The sequence below is a fragment of the Acinonyx jubatus genome, chromosome E2 (assembly GCF_027475565.1).
Source record: "Acinonyx jubatus isolate Ajub_Pintada_27869175 chromosome E2, VMU_Ajub_asm_v1.0, whole genome shotgun sequence".
Taxonomy (NCBI): Eukaryota; Metazoa; Chordata; class Mammalia; order Carnivora; family Felidae; genus Acinonyx; species Acinonyx jubatus.
In genome coordinates, this window is record NC_069396.1 from 51,656,213 (window position 1) to 51,671,541 (window position 15,329).

General features: G+C 57.2%; 1 protein-coding gene across 1 annotated transcript; it reads left to right on the forward strand.

Annotated features, from left to right (window-relative positions):
- The first annotated feature begins 5,402 nt into the window (after positions 1-5,402).
- On the forward strand, positions 5,403-14,723 carry CRX (cone-rod homeobox). Its single transcript, XM_027037939.2, has 4 exons — positions 5,403-5,567; positions 11,384-11,518; positions 12,430-12,581; positions 13,753-14,723. Exons 2-4 carry the CDS (start codon positions 11,419-11,421, stop codon positions 14,398-14,400), a joined length of 900 nt encoding a protein of 299 aa, XP_026893740.1. The 5' UTR covers positions 5,403-5,567; positions 11,384-11,418; the 3' UTR covers positions 14,401-14,723.
- Positions 14,724-15,329: the final 606 nt, after the last annotated feature.

Sequence of the window (15,329 nt, forward strand, 5' to 3'; positions counted from 1 at the left end):
CGTCCCGTAAAAATATGCATGCCAAGAACGAACGGTTCTGGAGGAGAAAATAGCCTCCCTACGGAGAGGAGAGATCTGAAAATGTAGGCAGAAGCGATAGGTTCTATGGTGGCCACAGAGGTGAGAGCCAAAGGTGGAAAAACACTTTCCAGGCCTGGGGAGCAAGACGTCTCAGCTTCCAGGTGCCCTCCCTGCCCCCTCGCTGTCCCCCTCTCCCTGCCCCTGTCCCCTCCTGGGATCTCAGCGCGTGAGGTGAGAGGTCTCAGACCTCCTCGTGGGGTTTCAGGTAAGCAGAAGGAGTTTTTATTCTATCTTGACAGTCTGTCCACTCCCCTCCCCTCCCCTAGAGCCTGTCACGTGTCTCCCCCTCCCCCCCCCAAATCTGATCTAATTCCCTCTCTGCTCTGCTGAGGCTGGTCTGGCCTAAGAGGATTGGAGCATTTGCTAAATGGAACCAGGACGGGGTCAGAGAAGCAGCTGTGGGGAGACTCCCCCCCCCCCCCCCCCCGGGGCCAGGACGGCCACAGGGGGGCAGCAGAGGAGATAAGGAGGCAGAAGAGCAGGGAAGGGGTGAGGGGAACAGAGCTAGCACCAGCCGGCTGTTTAGGAAACTACATTACAAGGGTTAAGAGGGTGACAACACTGTCCATGTAGAAAATTTATCATGAACATATATCCTGGTTTCCTTTCCGCCCTCCCTGCTCTGTCCCTTTGGAAGTGACAGGGGGTTCTGGAGACCGGGAAAAGGGGGTATAGGTGTGGAGGTCTGGGGGCGTCCGGCCCTCAGAGAGGACTTGGAATGTTCCAGAAGGGTCTGACCTGTCAGGAATCTACGCAGAGCCCTGAGGGCTCCGGCAGCTTTGGAGTGCCCGCGTAGGGCATTTCACGTAGAATTTTAAATACATTTTAAATAAATGTATAAGTATTTAAAAATACTTTGAATTGTTTTTAATTAAAAAAAATGTTTACTTATTTTTGAGTGGGGGAGGGACAGAGAGAGGGGGACAGAGGATCCGAAGCAGGCTCCGTGCTGTCAGCACAGAGCCCGATGTGGGGCCCCACTCGCGAACCGTGAGATCACGATCTGAGCTGAAGTTGGGCGCTCAACCGACCGAGCCACCCAGGCGCCCGCTTCTACCTGGGAGGTTTATTGCCCATCACTTTGCTTATCCACCAATCAGGTCACCATGTCAGTCAATGAGACCTGGGGCTCGAACTCATGAACCGTGAAATCATGACCTGAGCTGAGGTGGGACGCTTAACCGACTGAGCCCCCCCCCCCCCCCGGGGGACCCCACTGCCTGGCTTCCTTTGCTCAGTGTTAAGAGTTGTGAGATTCTTCTGTGTTTTGTGTGTGTTTTGTTTTGCGGGTCTCATTATGCATCGCTTTTGTGTTTGAGGAAAGGCTCAAAGGGTGGCCCGGGGACCTCTGGGGTGGGGGGTGGGGTCACCGAGACCCTACAGGGGGAGGCTCACCTGATTGAAAGTATTTTCATAATAATGCCAAGGGAGAATCAACCCCTTTCATTCATTCTCTGGCCGGCCCACAGGGGGCTTCTCCAGAAGCTACAAGATGTGAGGCACCCGAAGAACAGTCCTAATGAACAGAGAGGCCGCGGTGGGGACCCGGCTGTCTTCTAGTTGGTCCAACGTTAAGGGGATTTGCAAGACCCTTACCCAGAGCCGCTCCTCTCGTGAACTTTTCTCGTTTCGGAAAATATGCTTATGTTTCCACTTCAAAATACATCGTTTTAAATTTTCTTTTTTTTTTTTTGAACGTTTATTTATTTTTGGGACAGAGAGAGACAGAGCATGAATGGGGAAGGGGCAGAGAGAGAGGGAGACACAGAATCGGAAGCAGGCTCCAGGCTCCGAGCCATCAGCCCAGAGCCTGACGCGGGGCTCGAACTCACGGACCGCGAGATCGTGACCTGGCTGAAGTCGGACGCTTAACCGACTGCGCCACCCAGGCGCCCCCAAAATACATCGTTTTAGGGGGCCTGGGTGGCTCAGTCGGTTGAGCATCTAACTTCAGCTCAGCTCCTGGTCTCACGGTTCATGAGGTCGAGCCCCGCGTCAGGTTGTGCGCTGATGGCACAGAGCCTGCTTCGGGGACGCCTAACCGATTTGGGGCGCCAGGGTGGCTCAGTCGATTGAGCATCCGACTTCGGCTCAGGTCATGATCTCATGGTCCGTGAGTTCGAGCCCCACGTCGGGCTCTGTGCTGACCGCTCGGAGCCTGGAGCCTGCTTCGGATTCTGTGTGTGTCTCTCTCTCTCTGCCCCGCCCCCCTGCTCATGCTCTGTCTCTGTCTGTCTCAAAAATAAATAAAAACATTAAAAAAAAATTTTTAAACCCGGACTTGTGTGGTTCGACATCAGTCCTGGCAAGACGCCCCCAGCTTAGCTGGGTTCACCCTCACTTTGCATCCCTGGTGGCTCCCCTGTCCAGTGGGGGACGAGGAGTTGGGGTGGATGTCACCTTGCCCGACGTGAGACTCGGAGAAAACCTGGCTTTGTGGGGACAGTTAGATCCTGAACCGGTGAATTCGGCAATAATGAGATCCCTGAAGCATCGTGCTTATCCCCAAACACCGTGGGGCACTCCAAAGTCTGACCTCCCTGATTCCTGCTGAAATCACAGGCCCGTGGCCCCGTCGGTGAAACCACACTGCACCTCTGCCCTGTGTGTGTGGATCCACCTGTCTCTGCCCCTCTGCCACTCACTCGGCCCTCCATCCGTCCCTTTACTGAGCACCCACCGTGTGCTGGGACTGTTCCAGGCACCGAGAATACAGCTGAGAACCAGGCAGACAAGGTCCCAGGCCTCCCCGGGGCTCAGGTCCTGTGAGGGGCGGAGAAGAAACAAGACGGGAGTAAGCGTTTTGCGGAAAATCAAGCAGGCGTGAGTGTGCTAGGGAGCTATGGGGGTGCAGGGGGAGAGGCCCCCACACTCTAACCCACTCCCTCCTGTGGCAACCGTGGGCCTGGGGCGGTCCTTTGTACATCTCTCTTGGCCATTCAGTCATGAACCAGTGAATATCGATTTCCTCTTTATAGCTCTTCCCTTTCTCTCTGTCTCCCAGCGTTTGCTCTCCCCCAGTGTCTGTCACCCCCCGCTGCCCCAGGACCCTGTCTCCTCTGGGCTCCTTCCCTGTGCTTGGCTAGTTTGGGGACAGGAAGAAGCCGGAGGGACAGAAGGGGACTGAGTGGTGAGGGACCAGATCACACAGAGCTGGGCACACAGGGTGGATTATTCTTCCAGGTGTGGCCCCAGTTAAGGCTTTGGTCTTCGGTATCCAGAGTGGAGGCTCCGACACCTGCTAGAGGGGGGCGGGGCTGCGGGAAGGGCGGGGCTTCCGCAGTCTCGGGAGGGGCTCCAGGTCGTCTAGGTGGTAAGGAAAGGTTATACTGGGGATAGTGATCTCTCTCTCGCTCTCTCTCTTTTTTTCAATTTTTAAAAAAAATTTTTTTTAACTTTTTAAATTTATTTTTGAGACAGAGAGAGACAGAGCATGAACAGGGGAGGGGCAGAGAGAGAGGGAGACACAGAATCTGAAACAGGCTCCAGGCTCCGAGCTGTCAGTACAGAGCCCGATGTGGGGCTCGAACTCACGGACTGTGAGATCATGACGTGAGCTGAAGCCCGACACTTAACCAACCGAGCCACCCAGGCGCCCCAAGAATTGACATGTCTTATTATGGAGTCCCCCAACCCATGGTATATTTCACTATTGACTTGGGTCTCCTTTAAAGTTTATTCATTTGTTTTGAGAGAGAGAGAGCAGCATGAACAGGGGAGGGGCAGAGAGAGAGGAAGAGAGAATCCCAAGCAGGCTCTGCGCTGTCAGCACAGAGCCCGAAGCGGGGTTCGAACTCATGAACCGTGAGATGGTGACCTGAGCCCAAGTCAGATGCTCCACTGACTGAGCCACCCAGGCGCCCCGACTCGGGTTTCCTTTACCTTCTCCCAGCACTGTTTTGTTGTTTGTAGCGGGACAATTGTCTGAAGGAGGAGATGACAGGATTTAGGGACAGATCGGACGTGGGACGTGAGGAAAAAGGGAGCGGTCAAGGCTAAATGTCAGGCACTCCTCCTGAGTCACTGGGCGTAGATGACAGAGAAAACCCCTTGCCCCAGGGGATCCAGCTGGGCAGAAGAAGGGCCTAGATTTGGACTGAACTGACCCTAGGGCCATGAGCCTGACCTTCTGAGACTCACCTCTCCACGCCCTCCCACCCCAGGGGACTCTGGGCCTGACAGCGGATGGGTGCACGGTCCAGGGAGGCAGTGATGTAGAGAGGCCGACACTCTTCTCTGCGGGCCTGTAAGGACCCTCTCTCCCTCTCCCTGCTCCCGCGGGCCAGGACCGTCCGGTATAGCACTGTATTCTCCCATCAGTAGCCTCCTGACTGGTCCCTGAGGGTCAGACAGCCCCTCCCTCTCTCTTCAAGCTAATGAGACCTGTCCTGATTCCCCAGCCAGGCTGCTGGCCTTAATCTCCCTTGGCAGGGGGTTTGCGGTGGGGGGGGGGGGGCGTGGGGAGAAAGAAAGAGCCCCTTATGGTGAGACACAATGACCCAGCCACAAGGCAGGATTACCGCCATCTCCCCCACGATCATGTGTGCCTGTCGGGTGTGTCGTGACGAACAGACCCAGGGAGGGAGACAGAGGCAAGGACGATCCAAAGTGCAGAATGAGAGAGGTACCAAGATAGGGCGAAGGCAGAAACGCAGGGGAAACCGAGGAGAAAGCCAGCAGGGAGCAGAGGACCTTGGGGGAGAAAAGAGAGAAACGGGAACAGTGGGACTTACGAGGCTCGGATAAAGGAACACAGTGGGGCTGGGGGGGTGGGTGGGGCTGGGGTTGCAGGGACAGGTGAACAGACAGGGACACAGGGACGCAATGATGGAGAACGAGGTTGGGGGCGCGCAGGCAACGTGGCCGGAGTGGCGTAGCCTGAGAGCGGTAGAGGCTGAGAGGCACACGGACAGAAATGGGGAAATGGAGGCAGAAAGCGTGAACGATGCGGCCGTACAGGTTTCAGTTGGTCAGCAGAGTGTGGGGGAGAAGGGCAGAAAGACCCGCACCCCTTTATGTGTCGAGCGATCTCTCAGCAACACCTGGCCTTTCTCTTTTTCCTCTTTAATGGGACACCAAAGCTGGAAGGACACCAGCTAGACCTAAGGAAGAACTTCCCTGAGGAGTGGCTGGGCGATGGCGGCCGGGGGCGGGGGGATGGGGGGGTGGTTCCTGGTCACAGGCAGGAGCTGGGGCCTCCCGTCCCCATCAGCCCTAATTGCCAAGATGTCGTGGGCAGGGGAAGGGGATTAGGCAGGCGGGTGCCCCTCCCCCTCCCAGCCAATGTCACCTCCTGGCGCCCAGTCAAGTCCCCCACCCGGGGCCAGGATTACCCTCCGAGATCCAGGCCACCGCAAATGACATCACTCCCAGCCGGAGCTTAAAATCTCCCCATGTGAGGGGACCTGTTTCCTTCAGGCTTTGCCATCTGACAACTCCCGCCCAGGTCCCGGGCCACCGGGAGAGCCCCGTCCCTGTTTCTGAAGGTGCGTGCAGGAGTGGCAGAGGGGAGAGGGGACGGAGGGAAGGGGAGCGGGGGGCGGGGGGGACAGGGGGCAGAAGTTGGGTATGTTTTCTCCCCACCTGGGTTCTCAGCACCCGGTACAGGCGTGTGTGATGTGCGGTGCAGGGACCTACGGGGAACAGAGGTTCAGTCCCGGTGTTCGGAGGTGCGGGGCGGGCTGTGAGCGCAGCAGGAGGAACGAAGGGTGGACCGCGCGTGGGGGGGGGGGTGGGGTGGGGCTCAGAGTGGCCTGTTGGTGACGTGTCCGGGGCTGGGGGCTTCTCGCTCCTGGCCCAAGGCAACTTCCTAGCCCATCATCTTGTTGTGTTTTCTTCGAAACGTGCACTGCCTGAAACTCTCTTCGTTGGTGGGTTTATTCACGGACAGCCCACCCGTCTCCCCGCTGCCCCCTTGGCTTCTCCCAGTGCCCGGGCGTGTGGCTGGGGTGCCTGGTTCTCTGTCGAGTGGGGGTTGAATGACAAAAATAAAACGCTAAGAGCCACATGCCGACAGCAGGAGGGAGGAAGTGTAGATTCTGGGATGGCCCCATGGGGCCAGGAATGCCGGGATTCTCGGGATTCTCGGATCCCATGCTGGTGGAGTGATTACTAAGGTAGGGGCCTCCCTGCCCTACAGACTCCTGCTTGTCCAACCTTGGTCATGAGCATGCACAGTTCAGCTCCTGTCGGACGGACAGCGTGGCTGAGCGAATGGTGGCGGAGATCCAGCAAGGGAGGACCTGGAAGGTGGCTGAGCTCGGGGAGTCTTGCCGGGGGCGGATGTGGGGCCACCTGAGTCTGGGCTTGAAGCCTCGCTGTGTGCCGTTGGGCCATTCACGTGACCTCTCTGGTCCTCTGTTTCCCCGTCTGCTATGCGGACGCAAGGATGGGGCACCATGACGATGCAGTCGGATGAGCCATGGGGAGCCCGTGTCCCAGGCTTGGAGACCCAGGAGAGGGAGTTGGCCTCATCCTGCTTTGGGGGATCTGGGGTAGATTTGGGGGTCAAGAGCAGGGGACTCTACTCCTCCCTGAGCCTCGGTTTCCTCCTCTGTGAAGCGAGGATCATACGAGCACCTACCTTGTGGGAAGTTTTCACAAGCTTATTGTTCCCCGAGATCTCAGTCCAGAGGCCCTCAGTGAAATGTCTGAGCTGTTTTGGGATCACCGCTGGAAGTCCTTATGGCTGTCAAGAGGCGTGGGCACTTTCCTCTGCACCCCTCAGGCTCGGTCTCCCCACCTGTAGAATTACAGGGATTCTCTCCTTGACTACCCGCAAGGTGGGTGTGAGCCTTACCTGCTCCAGATGGGACCCTGGACCCTGTGGCCGCTGAACATCAGGGGCCCCGGGCGCCAGCCTCGGGTCCCACAGGTTGGTCCCTGGGGCAGGGAGAAGGGTCCCCCTCAGCCCATCTTTGGGATCATGAGGCACCATTGCCTTGAAATTCACCAGGCAGGAGGGTGATAAGACTGCGGTCCGGTTTCTCGAAAATTCTCAGCCAAAAGTAGTAGACGTTGTAGTTATTGCTGTCTGTGCTCCTGGGGAAGAAGCTCACGCGAAAAGCCTGTGCAGAGCGAGGACGTCCTGAGGTCGTGAGGCCCCTCGTTTCGTTGCCAAACACAGAGAAAAATGTCAGCGGGTGTCGATATTATCCCCATTATTATTCTTTGCTGCCATCTTGAACACAGGGCCCTTACTTGTTGGTTATCTGAGCAGCGGGCAAACCCTCCGTCCTGGGGGTCATTGTCACCATCAGCTCCTTGGTCTTGGGCGAGCACCTTCCTCACCCCAGGCTCGGATTTCCCCATCTGGAGGCTGGATCATCCCCGTGCGAGAAGGCTGGGCTTTCCTGGAAGGCCAAGCTCTGAGCCTGGTTAGGCGGGGGGCACTGAGTCGGTGGGGAGGACAGTGACCTTGGATGCTCTCGTTCAGGCCCTGCACGTGGTCCCTGGCGGGGCGGTTTTTACGAGCCTCCCCGTTTCCAGGCTCTCCGGAACCTCTGGTGTAGCATCATGGCCCCGTGGGAGGACAGAGAGAAGGGACAGAGGGAGCCCCGGGCCGGGTGCGGGCAGAACAGCCTTCGGGAACCTCCACCCCCCGGGCTGGAGCCCCGAGTCCCCGCTGGCGGCCTGCGTATGACCCTGGGCCAGGAACCATGCCCGAGCCTCAAGATGTTCCTGTCTGTGAAATGGGGGCATAGCAGTAACACAGCGCCTGCCTCCCAGGGTTGTGCGGAGGACGTAAGGCTCGTGCGCGCTGAGTTCTCCACAGCTGTGTAACGAGTTACACTAACACTCGGCGGCTGAAAACAACACGCATTTATGGTCTCATACAGTCTCTGGGGGACAGGAATCCGGGGGGCCCCACCGGATGATTCTGGCTCAGGACGCTCGCGCTGATGTAGTCAGGGGTCGACCAGAAGGCTGAGTCATCTGCAGGCTCGTCTGAGGCTTTGGCCCTGACCTTCCCCTGGGGGGGGGGGGGGGGGCGTGTCGGTCCCGAGGCTTCCCCCAGAGCGGCAGCAGCCTTGGAGGCCACCCTGTCATTTCTGCGGTGCCCTTAGTGGCTGTGGGGACAACCCAAGGAGAGCGAATGCCAGGGTGAAGGTTACTGGGCGGGGAGGAGGAGGGGGGTCTGATTCTTCCGATTTAAAGTGGTTTCTGCTTTTGTTGAAACCGTCAGCCCTGAGCTTCCCCACCACCTTCCTGTCGGGTCCCACACCACCCGGTTCACTCTCCACCCGGACGGGCTCTGCTCCAGTCACGCTGGCCCCTTGTTTCTCCTCCAACCAGACAAAAACGATTTCAGCCTCCAGGCTTTGCAACCTCTGTTCCCTCTGCCTGGAGGCCCCTTCCCAAGTTGACTGAGCCTTCGCTTTTCAGCGCCAGGGTCACCCCCTCTTTTAAGTTTTTTTTTTAAATGTTTATTTATTTATTTTGAGAGAGAGTGAGCCAGCGAGGGAGGGGGGGAGAGAGAGAGAGAATCCCAAGCGCAGTGCAGAGCCCGATGCGGGGCTCGACCCATGAACCGTGAGATCGTGACCTGAGCTGAAATCCAGGGTCGGCCGCTTAACTGACTGAGCCACCCAGACGCCCCTCCGGGGTCATCTCCTTGCAGAGAGGTCTTCCCTGACCATCTAGATGAGAGGCCTCACCCTCACCCCAGATCTCGCCACCACCCCATTACCTCGTTTCATTTTCCCAGGAGTTCCATCCCGCGAGGCTGTAGGGCCCCAATTTATGGAAATAGAACACGGTCCCCCAGGTGGGGGACGAGAAGGACAGAGGGGAAGGAGCTAAAGCAAATGCCTTCTGGTGTGTTTGTTTTTTTAATTATTTTTTTAATGTTTGTTTATTTTTGAGAGAGAGAGAGAGCGTGAGCGAGGGGGGGGGGGCGGAGAGAGGGAGACACAGAATCCGAAGCCTACACATCGCATATGTATATGCCGTACGATATGTATTAAATATACACTTCGTTAATATACGATATGTAGCCCACGCACGCTTCTATCGTCAAAGTGCAATTTTAACAAAATTAAAAGACGTGGCTCTCAGCCATATACGTAATAAGCACAGATCAAGGATTTTTTTTTTTTTAAGGCTTACTTAGGGGCATCTGGGTGGCTCCGTGGGTTAAGCGTCCAACTTCGGCTCAGGTCACGATCTCGCGGTCCGTGGGTTCGAGCCCCGCGTCGGGCTCTGTGCTGATGGCTCGGAGCCTGGAGCCAGCTTCGGATTCTGTGTCTCCCTCTCTCTCTGCCCCTCCCCTGCTCCGTGCTTTCTTTTTCTCTCAAAAATAAACATTACAAAAATTTTATAAACAATATAAAAAACTAAAAATGCTTTTTTATTTATTTTGTGTGTGAGAGAGAGAGGGAGTGTGTGCACGTGTGAGTGGAGGAGGGGCAGAGAGAGAGAGAGAGAGAGAGAGAGAGAGAGAATCTGAAGCAGGCTCTGTGCTGACAGCACAGAGCCCAGTGCGGGGCTCGAGCTCATGAACCATGACCTGAGCTGAGATCAGGAGCTGGATGCTTAACCGAGGGAGCCACCCAGGAGCCCCAAGGATTTAAAAAAAATTTTTTTTAATGTTTATTTATTATTGAGAGACAGAGAAACAGCATGAGCAGAGGAGGGGCAGAGAGAGAGGGAGACACAGAATCCGCAGGCTCCAGGCTCCGAGCTGTCAGCACAGAGCCCGTCGCGGGGCTCTAACTCATGAACCGTGAGATCATGTCCTGAGCCGAAGTCGGACGCTCAACCGACGGAGCCGCCCAGGTGCCCCTGAGAGGTTCTATTCAACACCCCAGGATGGGGCGCCTGGGCGGCTCTCAGCTGCGCGTGGGACTCTTGATCGCCGCTCAGGTCCTGATCCCAGGGTTGTGGGGTCAAGCCCCCCGAATCGGGCTCCGCGGTGAGGGTGGAACCTGCTTCAGGTGCTCTCTGTCCCCGCCTGCTCCTCCCCCGCTTGCACTCTCTCTCTGTCTCAAAAAAAGAAAGAAATCCCAGCGTCCAGTCTCTGCAAACATGTCCCCGCATATGACAGCGAGGGCCCAGAGCTGCGACGTACCAGGTACCGACTGTAACAGGTGCTAGTTTAAGGGGCTGACAGACATCACGCATTTACCCTCACAACCATCTAAAGACTTAAAGGCTCTTTTCATTCCCATTTTCCCATGAGGGGGACTGAGGCACCCCGAAGGCTGTGGCCCCCGGGGCAGGGGTGGGGTGGGAGGTTGGGGAGAGGGAAGATGGCATGTCTCTTTGATAGATGCTTCCTGTTTGTTCCACTGCCCGGACACGGTGCGGAGCCTGCTCCTCCACACCCAGGCCGCCACTGGGGTCACTAAGCCCACCAGACATGGGGCACCTGGGGGGGGCTCAGCCGGTGAAGCGTCCGACTTCGGCTCAGGTCGCGATCTCGCGGTCCGTGAGTTCGAGCCCCACGTCGTGCTCTGTGCGGACAGCTCGGAGCCTGGAGCCTGTTCCAGATTCTGTGTCTCCCTCTCTCTCTGTCCGCCCCCCGCTCACCCCCCCCATACTCTGTCTCTGTGTCTCAAAAAATAAATAAACGTCTAAAAAAAATTTTTTTTTTTTAAAGTAAGCCCACCAGGCAGGTCGCATGTGGTCTTGGAGGGACGATCATCCCTCCCTGTCGTTTCCATGCCACCCTCCCGTCCTGCTATATCTGGGACTGTTCCAGGTTTTGTGGGGAAAGGCCTGCGTCTCTAGAAACCTTTCTGTCCCTGAACAGGCCGGGACAGCGGGTCACCCTGCGGTCGTCTGTGATTCTGTGCGAGGCTGCACATCTTTTCTGGGCTCATAGCGAGAACAGCTGTGGGAGGGGAGCGGCAGCCAGGGTCTCAGTGAAGCTTTGCCCACTTTAAGCGGAGGGCCGTTGTACAGGTGTGGAAACTGAGGCCCGGAGAGATAAGTGCCCAAGGTCGCACACCTAAAGAGAGCCTGAGGCAGAACTTGGACGTGGGCCTGCCTGTCACCACGCGGTCACCGGGGAATGCTTTTAAAGTTTTAAAAAAATTCGTGATTCGTGATGTTTATTTATTTTTGAGAGACCCAGCGCGAGCGGGGGAGGGGCAGAGAGAGAGAGGGAGACACAGAATCCGAAGCAGGTTCCGGGCTCCAGCCGTCAGCCCAGAGCCCGACGCGGGGCTCGAACTCACGAACCGCGAGATCCTGACCTGAGTCGAAGTCTGACGCTTCACCGACTGAGCCACTCAGGTGCGCCCCCCTCTTTTTTAACTGGGGGGGGGGGAGTGTCTGAACGCCCCGTCTCCTCTTGCAGGCCCGCTGACCTGGGCCGCAGTGTCCCCGAAGATCATGATGGCGTATATGAACCCGGGGCCCCACTACTCGGTCAATGCCTTGGCCCTGAGTGGTCCCAGTGTGGATCTGATGCACCAAGCTGTGTCCTACCCAAGTGAGTACGGTCCTTCTACTGGCCAGCCCAGCTCTCCGTGGTCCCTGGGGTCCTTCGTCCTCAGGGAGAAGAAGATGGGGACTTCCCGGGGCGACCTCAGAGCCACGCATCAGCTGTCTGTGGTCATTCGCAAGCGCCAGACTTCGGGGCGTCCGAGCGCGCGTTGGATGGTCATGGCATTTTCGGATGTGGCGCCCTCTAGCCCCACCTGGCGGTTTTATACACTCCCAAGTGGTGGAATGTTTTCCCCGAACGTGTCTCAGCGCATCGGAAATTTTGTTGTTTTATTTTATTATTATTAAATTTATTTATTAACTTTTATTATTTATTATTATTAAATTTTTATTAACTTTTATATTTAATTTTATTATTTTTTAATTATTTTATTATTTTTATTATTCAATTTTTTTAACGTTGATTTATTTTTGAGAGAGAGAGAGAGAGAGAGAGAGAGAGAGAAAGACACGCAGTGTGAGCAGGGGAGGGACAGAGAGAGAGCCAGGGAGACCCGGAATCCGGAGCGGGCTCCAGGCTCCGAGCCCGACGCCGGGGCTCGAACCCACAGACCGTGAGACCACGACCTGAGCTGGAGTCGGACGCTTCACGGACTGAGCCCCCCGGGCGCCCCAAGGGCATGAGAAATGTTAGAAACGGGGATAAACCTCTTTCCAGGGCTACAGCCAGTTGTTGGGGTGAGGCAGGAGCCCCGAGATAACAGGCAAAGAGAAGCCCCATTTCCCGGGGGGACGGAGTGAGGCCTACAAGGTCAGGGAATGGGCGCGCCTTTCTTTGGGCCAGACGAGCACCCAGAAAGGGCTTCTTGGCAGCCTCAGGGCCTCCCACAGGCGGACGAAGAGAACGGGGGGGGGGGCAGGTCACCTGATGGCCCCGCTGTCCCCTCTCGGCCGTAGGCGCCCCCAGAAAGCAGCGGCGGGAGCGGACCACCTTCACCCGGAGCCAGCTGGAGGAGCTGGAGGCCCTGTTTGCCAAGACTCAGTACCCGGATGTGTATGCTCGCGAGGAGGTGGCTCTGAAGATCAACCTGCCCGAGTCCAGGGTTCAGGTGGGATGTTCTGGCCGCCCCCCTCCCCCGCCCCGAGCCCCAGCCCCTCCTGGGACCCAAGCGTGAAGGGAGAAGGGGGAGTCGGGGAGCCAAAGTCATAAGGAGCCCTCATAACCCCCTCCCCCATTTTTCTTACCCTTCCCTCCACCCTCCTTGCTGCTTCTTCCCCCAGCATTCCTGACACGCACACTCTGGCCACAGGCCCTTTGCACCTGCTGTTCCCTCTAGCTGGACTTTTTTTTTAATGTTTATTTATTTTGGAGAGAGCGCGAGCCGGGGAGGGGCGGAAAGAGAGGGGGACAGAGGCTCCAGAGCAGGCTCCGCGCTAACAGCAGAGAGCCCGATGGGGGGCTCAAACTCACCAAGCGCGAGATGATGATCTGAGCTGAAGCTGGACCCAGGCGCCCCCCCCCCCCAACCTGGGAGGTCTCTTCCCCATCACTGTAAGTCTGCTTATCAACCAATCAGGTCACCACGTCCATCAATGAGACCTAGACGGACTCTCGCATTTAAAGGTGCAATAAGTTTAGGGGCGCCTGGGTGGCTCACTTGGTTAAGCGTCCGGCTTCGGTTCAGGTCATGTCACAGTGTGTGAGTTCGAGCCCCGCGTCGGGCTCGGTGCCGACGGCTCGGAGCCTGGAGCCCGCTTCGGATCCTGTGTCTCCCTCTCTCGCTCTGCCCCTCCCCGCCGCTCACCCTCTGTCTCTCTGTCTCCTAAAAATAAATAAACATTAAAAAAAAAAAAGTAAACTCGCAATGTCCCTCGCCCTCCCCGCGCTACTGTCCCCTCCTCCTGCTCAGTTGGTTCTTCCATAGTGTTTATCACCTTCTAGAAGGTTCTGGAATGCCATGCAATGTACTTACCTACTGTTTATTTATAATCTGTCACTCTCAACAAGAATGTCAGCTCCACGGACGTATCCCCAGAGTTCACGCATGTTTGTGAATTGATGGAATGGATGGATGGATAAGTGTGTCTGTGTGTGCTTGTACGATCGTGTGTGTGTGTGTGTGTGTGTGTGTGTGTGTGTGTGTGTGATTGGATGGACGGACAGACGGGCGGTCGGGTGGATGGATAGAGTGTCCCGGCTACAGACCAAAACCGGGGGGTTGTGCCTCTCCGGGGCTCCCCCCCACTCGCCCACCCCTTCTCCCCGCCCCCCACCCCCAGGTTTGGTTCAAGAACCGCAGGGCCAAATGCCGCCAGCAGCGTCAGCAGCAGAAGCAGCAGCCGCAGCCCCCTGGGGCACAAACCAAGGCCCGTCCGGCCAAGCGGAAGGCGGGCATGTCACCAAGATCCTCCTCGGACGTCTGTCCAGATCCCCTGGGCATCTCAGACTCCTACAGCCCCCCTCTACCCGGCCCCTCGGTCTCCCCCACCTCGGCCGTGGCCACGGTGTCCATCTGGAGTCCCGCCTCGGAGTCCCCTCTGCCCGAGGCCCAGCGGGCGGGGCTGGTGGCGGCCGGGCCCCCTCTGACCTCCGCGCCCTACGCCATGACCTACACCCCCGCCTCTGCTTTCTGCTCTTCCCCCTCGGCCTACGGGTCTCCGAGCTCCTATTTCAGTGGCCTGGATCCCTATCTTTCCCCCATGGTGCCCCAGCTGGGGGGCCCGGCCCTCAGCCCCCTCTCGGGCCCCTCCGTGGGCCCCTCCCTGGCCCAGTCCCCCACCTCCCTGTCAGGCCAGAGCTACGGTCCCTACAGCCCCGTGGACAGCTTGGAATTCAGGGACCCCACAGGCACCTGGAAATTCACCTACAACCCCACGGACCCCTTGGACTACAAGGATCAGAGTGCCTGGAAGTTTCAGATCTTGTAGAAGCCAGCTCTGTCTCCGCGCCTCGTCTGAACCGGCCCCCGGGAGGGCGTCCCTGGGGAAGCAGGGCGGAGCTTGGGGGCCTCTCTGGCTTCGTGTGTGCGCAGGGCTCACTCACCACGGCCCACCCCCCACCTCCCGGGAGGGTCTCCTCGCTCTCCGGGGGCAGGGGTGGGGGCGAGGGGCACACTTCAGTAGGTCTTAGTAACTCTCAACCCAGCCTCGGCTCGCGTGGATTCTTAGCTGCCTTTTGAAACCGCGAGCCCCAGACTCCAGAAATTCTCTTGGTGAGAATTTCGCCCGGAGACGAAATTCAAACGCACTCGGCAAGGGGGGCGGGGGAGGGGGGGACGGGTACTGGTGAGGTCAGAATCAAGAGGCCCGCGACCACCCAGGGAGGGAGGCTCAATTCTGTACCTTCCGTGTGGGACACTTCCTTAGCATATGGCTAGAGATCCTTCTAGAAAATCCAAAGACAGACTTTAAGAAGCCCCACCATGGAAGCTTAGGCCAGTCGTATGGTTAAATTAAAAACGTCCATTTGGCAGATCTCACGAACCTTGGGTTTACATGGTAGGTTTAGGGGGCTGTTTGATCTATGGATCTATTTTTTTTCTTCTTAGTTTCTTAACTAATGACGACTGTGTCATCATTCGAATGGGCATATTCGGTGGGAGAATGGAAGGCAAGTCGCCTGTTTCCTGTCTCCTTTTAACCCTTTTGTTTTAGGATTTTTAAATTTTATTTTAGAGAGAGAGAGAGAGAGACAGAGAGAGAGCAAGCGAGCAGGGGAGGGGCAGAGGGAAGGGGAGAGAGAGAGAGAATCCCAAGCCGGCTCCTTGTTCCCCGCGGGGCTCGGTCCCATCACCCTGGGATCGAGACCTGAGCCGAAACCAAGAGTCCGACGCTCCGCTGACTGGGCCAGGATTTTC

Excerpts from the sequence above, each read along its gene's own strand:
- CRX (XM_027037939.2), top strand. The coding sequence starts at position 11,419 with ATGATGGCGTATATGAACCCGGGGCCCCACTACTCGGTCAATGCCTTG. Across the intron at positions 11,519-12,429 it reads CCAAGCTGTGTCCTACCCAA|GCGCCCCCAGAAAGCAGCGG; the intron begins GTGAGTACGGTC and ends TCTCGGCCGTAG. Across the intron at positions 12,582-13,752 it reads TGCCCGAGTCCAGGGTTCAG|GTTTGGTTCAAGAACCGCAG; the intron begins GTGGGATGTTCT and ends CCCCACCCCCAG.